The 9528-nt window shown below is 39.4% G+C and overlaps 1 protein-coding gene across 2 annotated transcripts in view; it reads right to left on the bottom strand.

Moving 5' to 3' along the window:
- Positions 1-3836: 3836 nt before the first annotated feature.
- Positions 3837-9528, bottom strand: part of Lgr4 (leucine rich repeat containing G protein-coupled receptor 4) — a 94776-nt gene continuing 89084 nt past the window's right edge. For both annotated transcript variants that reach the window (XM_051144307.1, XM_051144308.1), the window contains exons 14-18: positions 8321-8392; positions 7623-7748; positions 6688-6803; positions 6242-6325; positions 3837-5414 (exon numbers count right to left, since the gene is read on the bottom strand). In XM_051144307.1, the coding sequence (XP_051000264.1) occupies positions 4141-5414; positions 6242-6325; positions 6688-6803; positions 7623-7748; positions 8321-8392 (1672 nt within the window). In that variant the 3' untranslated portion in view covers positions 3837-4140. The remainder of the gene's footprint in view (positions 5415-6241; positions 6326-6687; positions 6804-7622; positions 7749-8320; positions 8393-9528) is intronic.

Here is a 9528-nt window from a genome sequence, read left to right as displayed (position 1 = left end):
TTGTGTCAGTAACCCAGAGACACTGGACTATCTATCTTATGGCTCCGCAACGGTGGAAGCTTGAGAGACAACTTCTCAACAGAAATAACCCAAAGGTGTTGGGGAATGGAGGAGACCTGGATCTGAACCAGTGGCTTTCCTCTTAATATCCTTAAATAAGCTATTTGACCACAATGATCTTAACTTAATCCTCTCCAAAAATAATCTATCCCACTATGATATTTATTCATTAATCCTCAGCTCTACCTCAGGACATTTACAATGGTAAATGCTCTTAAACTCCGACAAGCTCCCTCATTCAAACTCTGGGCTTGAGAATCTTATATTATGTACTTCCTTACCACCCTAAGGTTTTAGTAAAGTATCCTTGATGCTCTAGGATCACTGGGCTCACCAACAGCGTTATGCTTCAGCGACACTGGAGTCCAGTTATACGCCCTGCTGTGATTGTTTGAATTATAACATTTTTCAGTGTTTCTCATGACTTGGGCTGAGCACAGCCAAGATGGGTAGGGCTATACAAATGTACAAATTAGCTCTCCCTTAAGTTATAGGGTGTGAACTTAATGACATCTCCTTAATATTCCATTATTTTTAGTTTAATAATATGAAGGTTTATTTATTTATTATTTATTTATGTTTTGGGTTTTGTTGTTTTAACTGGCATGGCAACTTCTGAAAGAGTGACTTTTGCTTAAACATATTTAACTATATTACAAAACTTTGTCAGTTCGCCTTATGGCAGCTGTATGATATGGGTTCAATAATGTCTTCCTGCACATACTGAACTATTAACATATGAAGTCTTATGTCTTAGCTTGCCTCAAAATAACCCAAGAGGCAGAGGGACTGTAGGGGCTTGGTGAATATGGTGAAGATGAAAGATTTATTGTGTGCTGTGGACAATTCTGAAAGGTGTAGGTGAGGTAATTACACTGTCTTTCTGTTCCAGAAATTTCCAACATTTGAAAACTACTACTTCCAGAATTAAGATGAATGGAACTGGGGGATGATCCAGTCAGTAATGTGCCCTCCTTACAAGCACGAGGATCTGAACTCACTTTCCAGCACCTACAAAAAGCTGCTGCATGTGGTGGCACACACTTGGGCCAGTCAATCTAGCCTAGTCAGTGATTCATGAGAGAACCTGTCCCAAAGCAGATGGACAGCCTCCCTGAGGATGGTTTGGTAGTCTTCAGGCACAAGCACACCTGCATAGATCCACACTCAGAAAATGAGAGAGAGGGAGAGAGGGAGAGAGAGAGAGAGAGAGAGAGAGAGAGAGAGAGAGAGAGAGAGAGAGAGAGAGAGAGAGAGAGAGGGGAGAGCGAGGAGAGAGAGAGAGAGAGAGAGAGAGAGAGAGAGAGAGAGAGCACACACTGGCTTCAGCTTTGGGTCTTATTTGCTGAGGTTTATCAATTATGCTCTCATTTGAAAAAAATGAAGGTTTTCCTAAGCATCTGGGTAAGTCATTGTATTGTCATGCAGGTTGTTAGTCATTTGCCTTTAAAATCTAATTGGTAGTATTCTCTCTCTTATGTATCACAATTTGTTTTCCGTCATATGGTTCAGATCCGGGATAAAACGTTCCAATTTTCAGCATAGTGTCCTAGATGTTTATAGATAACATGAAAATTGTGTTTCCTAGTGGTTATTTCCAACATTTCCTTACATATTCTCTACGTAAAAATTTTAATTTTCCCCTGTAACACTAAGCCCACTCAGTAACATGCCTAGTTATAAAGTGAGAAATACTAGATTGCTTTCTAGAAACTTAGTTGTTCAAAACATCATTACAATGCTATATTTAATACCAAATGTGTAGCACAGTTTACCACATACTTTATCTAGTTGCTATAGTTTTTGTTTTGTCCTTTCTTTGTTTGAGACACAGTCTCTCCACAAAGCTGTTGCTGTCCTGGGACTTACTATGTGCACCAGTTTTAGCCTTGAGCTCACAGAGATCCACCTGTCTCCACCTCCCATGTGCAGTGCTAGGATTAAAGGTGTGAGCCACCATGCTTGGCCTATTCTTTTTTGTTTTGTTTTTTGGAGAAAGTTTCTCTGTGTAGCCTTGGTTATCCTGGACTTGATTTGTCAACCAGGCTGGTCTTGAATTCACAGAGATCCCCCTGCCTCTGCCCCTGAGTGCTGGGGTTACAAGAGTCCACCACCTTTCCCAGCTTATTGTATTTCTTTATAATTTATTTTTATTTTACGTGCATGTATGTGTCTGTGTGAGGATGTAAGCTCTTGGAGTTACAGACAGTTGTGACCTGCCATGTGGGTACTGGGAATTGAACCCGGGTCCTCTGAAAGAGCAGACAGTGTTCTTAACCACTGAGCCATCTTTCCAGCCCTCTATTTCTTAAAGAACAAAATGAACAGTCTTCAATAACTTGAATTTTAGGAAGAAAGCCTTTAATTGAGATTTTCTTACCAAGTTATGATTTAATATTTATCAGATATGTAAATATACAAACATTATATTTAACTTGTAAATAGATGACCTTACAAAATTACAACACACAGTAAATAAACCCCTCCCACATTTTATACAAACTACATGATTTTGATATACAAAGATTTTGTTTTTAATTCCACTGACAATGTACAACCAAGACTATTTACAATGCAAGGGGAAAAAAAAAACCAAAATCAAAAACAAAAACATGTATATAAACCACAATTCAACATTCTGCTACTGGCAGCCACTACAGTTTAGGAGGTAGCTTTAATTAAATGAAATGAACAGAAGCCACATTTCCCAACTTGTGTTCTAAAAATAATTTACATAAGATAAAAATTCATCATATGCACAGTATGTACAATTCAATCAAGCTGCAATCTAGCTTAAGTTTTCGTTTAACCAGGATAAGTAAGATGGCAGTGGGTTTGCTACTGACTTAACACAGTGTTAAGTCTTCTTATAGGAACACATGAGAAGCCTGTAGGTAAGAATCAAGTAAATTTTAAAAATTTAAAGACATAGGACAAGCTTTGATTCCCCCACCCATAAAATGTGTCTTGTTTAATCAAAGCACATAGCATCTGGGCTACTGATTTTTTTTTTTTTTTTAATTATAGGAGGGGAAAATGTATGGAAATTTTCATAAAATAGCACAGGAGACTCCAGCTCATTAAAAAAATATAAATTTAAGTGCTTTGTGTCATGATTACTATCAATTTCTTACAATTACATAAAATTACTTGAGTTTACTTCTTATGTAATCAAAACTACAGATAACATGTCAACAAAATTGGATATATCAGTGCAGCCAATGGCGTTAGGAAGTGTCAGTGGGATCCTTCCATGGAGCCATCACACCCCTTGGATACTACTAAAATCACAATTTTACTTAGTGGTTTAGTGATCTCTGCCAAACCCACATAGCAATTAGCCTTTTGCTTTGTCCTAGTACTGTAAATGTAACACACTGTGGGGGGGGGGCAGGAGGGGGTCACTGTTTGAACAAAAAACAAATGTTCTGCTATTAAAAAAATCTAACAGCTGTTAATATTATCTTCAAAATATCTCCAGGTTTTAGATTTATAAATCATTTGAAGAAAACATTTGATTTATGGACATAGAAAACACATGAAGGTAATGCCTGTTTGAACTCTTATAGCTATCGCTGGGAGACAATCCCTTTTTTGGCCCTGAAGTAAATCTTCCTGAGATTAATGATGAAACATTAGATAAAATTAGCAAGACTTTTTCTTAGTTTTATAAATTCACATTTTCACTTAAAATATATTAACAGCTGTCCTTTATCTTGTGCTAAATTCAGAAATAGCTTGAACTTTGCACTTGATGGACCAGGAAAGAAAAAAAAAAAAAAAAAAACCAAACCTAATTTTATATTGCTGTGCCATACATCATATCATTTTTAAGTTGTACTTCTTTCAAATAGAGCACACATTACTGGGACATCACAATTTTTTTCAACAATTTATAATTTAGGCATCCATTCTTGACAAATGTCTGGCTTGAGAAATAAACTGCCACCTTCTTCCCCTTCTGCGTTGACACCAGGCAGCGATCACAGAAGTGCTGCCCAGATGAAAGGTCAAAGGGCAGACAGCTCACTGAATCCTGTGATTTGGCTGATGCAGGGAAACAGTTACAGACACTGCAGTTCAGTCTCTGACCCTTGGTAGATTATACGCATAGCGCACCAGAGGGAATCCGCGACTCTGGTAGAAGCAGGCTCGTCCACAGGCCTGTACCTGGTCAGAGCTGTCTGAGACAAAGGAATCTTCTTCATCTGCATAGTCAGAGTGGGCCGACTGTGTTCCACAATCGGACCAGTAGGCCTCTGGTCTTTGGCAAGAGGCCACTGTCAACACAGGACAACTGTGTGATTTTATTAAGTGTTTGCACGATACTGGTTTTGTCAAAAGAAATGACTCACAGCAGTCACACACCGTCAGGTTACCCTGCAAGTGGGGATACATGGCACAGTCATAGTAGAAATCCTGTTCCCCACAACCTTGGCTGCTGATGGAGACGGAAACAGACCCGTGTTTCCTAGTAACACGCCGCTTTACTAGCTTCCAGTCTTCCTTAAACTTTGGGTTGAAGAAAACGTAGAGGACTGGATTCAGGCAAGAAGGCAACGGGAAGAATATCAGTGTAACAGACTTCATTATCTCGGGGCTGATAGAGATTGCCGTGATCAATGGTGCAAACGAGAAAAACGCAACAGGGCAGAAGAAGATACAGTTGGTGAAGATCAGCCAAGCAACGTGCTTAATCATGCTAGATTGGGAGTTTTCTGACAGGTCTTCTTTCTCTAAGTTGCAGTACAGTTTAGTGTAGATAACGGCCATTAATAAAAATGCTAGTGAGTTTAATAGCACTAAGGTCACAGTAAATCCTAACGCCGGTGTTTCTCCTGTAGGAAATGGCAAACACAAGGGAGATGCAGAATATTCCCCTCCGTGGAAAAGCGGGAAGCAGCCTGCCACTGCAGCACCCAGCAAAGCTACGAGGGCAGTGATCCGGAACTGTCTAAGGTGACTGCTTTTCCCGTTTTTCATTATATCCTTTGCAGACACACTTCTTTCCACAGCTGCCAGCATTAATAGGAATACGGCGCTCTCTGAGGAGAAGACCGCCAGAGACCCAGCTACCTTGCAGCCACTGCCAGTTTCCCACCAAATGCCAAATTCGGCAAACCGGCCCCAGGACACAGCATCAAGAAAAGTAAGGATGCCAGTGTAGATGCCCATGAGTAAGTTAGACACAGAAATTAAGCCTATGAAGAGCTTGGAGGCAGGCAGTGACGAACAAGATGCAAACACTGTTACAATGACAAGCAGGTTGAAAAGCAAGGCGACCAGGAAAATGAACCACACTGTCAGGCGAATCATCCAGCTTCCCAGTAAATATTCACAGGGCTTAAAAGCACCTAGAAATGAAAAAGAAAGGGTTCAATGAAACCTAGAGAAAACCATGGATCGTATAGTCTGGTTTAGCAATTAAATATAGAATAAGCCTGTCACCGGGTTTGTAAGATTAGTACTTCTAAGACATGTTTATTTATTTAAAAAATAACTCCCCTTAATTTTTGAAATTAAATATTTGGAAGCATCACATATATAGAACTGAAAGAAAATTCAACTTTTTTGTCATTCTTTCTGATTGTGTGTGTGTTTGTTTGTTTGTTTGTTTTTGTTTTTGTTTTGTTATGTTAGACAGGGTTTCTCTGTGTAGCTTTGGCTGTCCTGGGCTCACTTTATAGTTAGGGAGATAGTCCAGCTGGTAAAATGCCTGCTGACAAGAACATGGACCAGAGTTTGGGTCGCCAATAACCTTGTAAAAAGCCTGGCATAAAGGCCTAGCTCTGTTACTCTGGCACTGGGGGAGGTGGGGTAGACAGGTGGATTGCTATAGCTCCCTGGCCATTTGGTCTAGCCAAATCAAGGCATCCCAAGTTTAGCAAGAGACCCTGATTCAAAAAATGTGGTGAGGGTAAAAGAAACAGATGCCTGACACTGACCTCTGGCCTCCATACACAGGTTGCACACACCCTCACGAACACATCCCTGTTCAACTCCAGTGACTTATGGAGCTGGTTCTCAAAAGTGTACTAGTCTGAGCTCAAAAAAATGGCTCTATCAGGTCATGCAATCCCTCCCCTACCTATAGAAATTATATCCATCCCCAGACATTTTAGGTCTATTTACCCAATACTACTTTAAGTGAGAAATTACAGTTACATAGGTTGGGCACTACCTGTTGAAGGTGTACAGTGGATAATTATTTGGCTATGTTCTTCATTTTCAGCAGTGCTGGTGACATTTGTTGCATCAGTGGCACCTGAATATAAAATAAAGTATACTGAATTTAAGTTGACAGCTCACAAGGACCAAATTTCCCTACAGTTTTTCCTTTATATGACTAAGGCACGATCAGCTTATGAGGCTTGATAGCATGAAACACGCTGGTAAAAAGTATTGTTGGGTGGGGGAGGGGAAATGGGGAGGGCATTAGGGTTGGACATGAATAAGATACATTATATACATGTATGAAATTGTCAAAGAATATATAAAATATTATTTTTTTGTGTGCAGATAATGCTATTTTACTCAGATTTTGTACTGATCCTTTTCCAACTGATTATAGGAAGGACAGGTTGATTAATGTCTTAGGGAGTTCTCAGTTAGAGTGGACACACTTGCCTTTCTCCTTTGTCACACTGTGGTCTTGGAGGCTGTTATCTTCTGTGTTTAAATTTGCATAAGAGTCACACCCCCAAAATGCACAACACTGATAAGCATATGGTACTGATAGAGACCTGGGAAAAGAATTGTAAAACACACACTGAATAACAGACTCACAGACAGGACAGCCCTGCAAAAACACTGAACCCAGCCAAATCACGAGAAACACCTGGCACTTGCCTTCAGTTGGCTATGTACCCTCCCCAGACCAGTTTCCTCAGGGTGCTAGTCAAGCTCATGAACATAGCTGAAGCTTTCCCCTTTTATGAGTTGTTTCTTAATATCCGGATGTAAACCAAGCCATATGTTAAAATTTCACAACCATAATCAACTTAAAGTAAATATCTCAGTGATCCATTTATGCATGTCTGAACCTTGTCCAATGTATCATAGGGAATGGATAGCTTATTTAAAATCAATACCCCAGGTCATCTGTTGCTTTGCAACATTAGTCAGCTTTGCTTTGCTCATATAAATGAAGCGAACACATTCTCTCTTTGTACAAGAATATGCTCAAGCCCTTTGCCTGCTGCAGTTAATGAACCCCTACAAATCTGCAGTCTCTAGGACATGTGATGGCACTGTGCCAGCTTCCTGTCAGTTTGCCCTTAGGACATTTCCAGTATCTTGTTGATAATGACAAGTCCATTAAAAACAAAAAAAAAAGCTGACAAAACATCTTTCTGAGAGTATCCAGAGCTTAATTCATGTGCTTGGCAGCTGTGATACAGTGCTCATGTTCTCTTTTGCCCAAATTTGCAAGGGTAAGAGATAGAAAATACTCTTACAATCTATCAGGAAAACCTAGAGACCACAGGGAGAAAAAAAAAAAAAAAGGAGGTAGTTTGGGGCCTACCATAACTAATAGAAAGGAAGAATGAGCACAAACACACCTAAGATTAGCAAAGTCTCTGGCTGCCAAGGCGTCTTTCAGCTTGAAGTTGCCCACGAGTTTTAGTTGATTGAGCCCACTCAGGCCTTCCGTAGGAAGTGAAGTTAATTCGTTGAAACTTACATCCCTGAAATGTGAAAGATTACCTTTCTAAGATACAAATCACATGCAAGTATCTCTGTTGGGCTGCCAAGACACCAGGAAGGGCGCTATGAAGCCAGACAGCCTGTGTTCAGTCCCCAGAAACCACACAGGAGAAGTAGAGAACCCATTCTCAAAGTTGGCACATGCAGAATGTGCACTCGGGTGTGTGCACGCTCACACGCTTACACGCTCACACACACACGCGCTCGCGTGCACACGCTCTCACACACACAGAGTAATACAAGAAGATATAAAAATATATATTAACATCATAAATATTAGATATTTATGATTATATAATTTTATCTTATTTACATATAACATTAGAAAATATTAGGTATATTTCAGATAAGTAAAATGAAGCCTTAGATCTGTTGAAAAGACAGCTCTAACACAGGACTTGACATCTAAGAAGCTGTTACTTCTTGTGCCCATATCATCATGGTGTGGCATTTATATAGGAAAGAACTGAATAAGTATTTTGTCTGACCACAGGTTTTGTAGACCACTTACTACCCTCATGATACTACAGCGAACAGCTATCCATTTACTTACAGGTTAGTAATTGTCCCAAGTTTAGCAAAAGCTCCACTGTGAATTTCTTGGATCATGTTTCTACTCAGATCTCTGCAATTATAAGAGCATCATGTTAGTTATTTTACATAAATACTCAAAACTCCAGTCAGCTACTTAGACGACATGTTATAATCTGAGGAAGTAACACAATACCCCTTAAACAAGATCTTCTGTTTTGCCCAACATTTTTCAAATGTTCACAGTCACTGCCTCTCTTTTACAACAGTCTTCTTAGAATTTGTCCCCTATATCAATAATTGCAGCTGGGATCTCTTTCAAACCAGTTGTGAATTTTCTCTATTTTATCATTCTGGTACCAGTTTCAAAATAGTGTTGATAATATCTCCTTTGATACTATTAAACAGGGCAAGAAAAGCTAAAATCTTGACAAAGCCTAAAAGAAAAAAAAAATAAATGGGCTCCATAATGTTTGCTTTCTCAAAGCCTAGTTGTAAGGCCTCACAAGAAGACAAATAATCAATAAGCAAACAAGAATGCTCCAAAGGGCTTCCGATATCACTCTTCTCCAAAGCCGGAAATCAAACTCCTAGCAATGTTAGAACTAGCCCTACTTTACAGAACACACCCTGACAAATTCTGATACCACAGCATTAATAAACCACAGACATAGTTTCACATTTAAACTGGACCTTAACGTTAATTAAAAGACTGGATTAATTCATAGCACATGTCCTGGGTAACAGAAATTCAAATGACCAGCTTTCGGTGGTCATTTGTCAGTGCTCTAAAAGTGAAGGCAGGTAGGAACTGCCCATGTCCCTTGGAGAATGAACTCAGCCTGGTGTCTACGAGGCAAATACTCTGCTGTCAAGCCAGAGCTCTCGCCTGTTTTATTTCTTAAAGCGGACCTACTAGAAAAACAGATTCAATAGGTATAATTTCTCCTACATCAATTTTTCAAACATTGTATTTAAAAACTGAGCATTAATCGAGTGCATTATATTTTCTGTACAGTCACCTCCATGTTCCCAGGTTTAGTAGAGTACAAGGCACAAATAAATACACACTCAAATATAAGTGTTTTAAATGGGTACACCTGCTTTGAATGAACTATGTTTGATAAGGTACTACAGAGCAAGGCCAGGACATGGTTTCTTCTGCTATTGATCAGTTGTCCCATGGCATGAGAATAATCAGCTTAAATCAACATTTTAACAAGAAGCCTG

Source organism: Acomys russatus, chromosome 4 (genome assembly GCF_903995435.1).
Source record: "Acomys russatus chromosome 4, mAcoRus1.1, whole genome shotgun sequence".
Classification (NCBI taxonomy): Eukaryota; Metazoa; Chordata; class Mammalia; order Rodentia; family Muridae; genus Acomys; species Acomys russatus.
The sequence above is the reverse complement of the archived record's forward strand: the minus strand, read 5'-3'. Positions and strand labels throughout refer to the sequence as shown.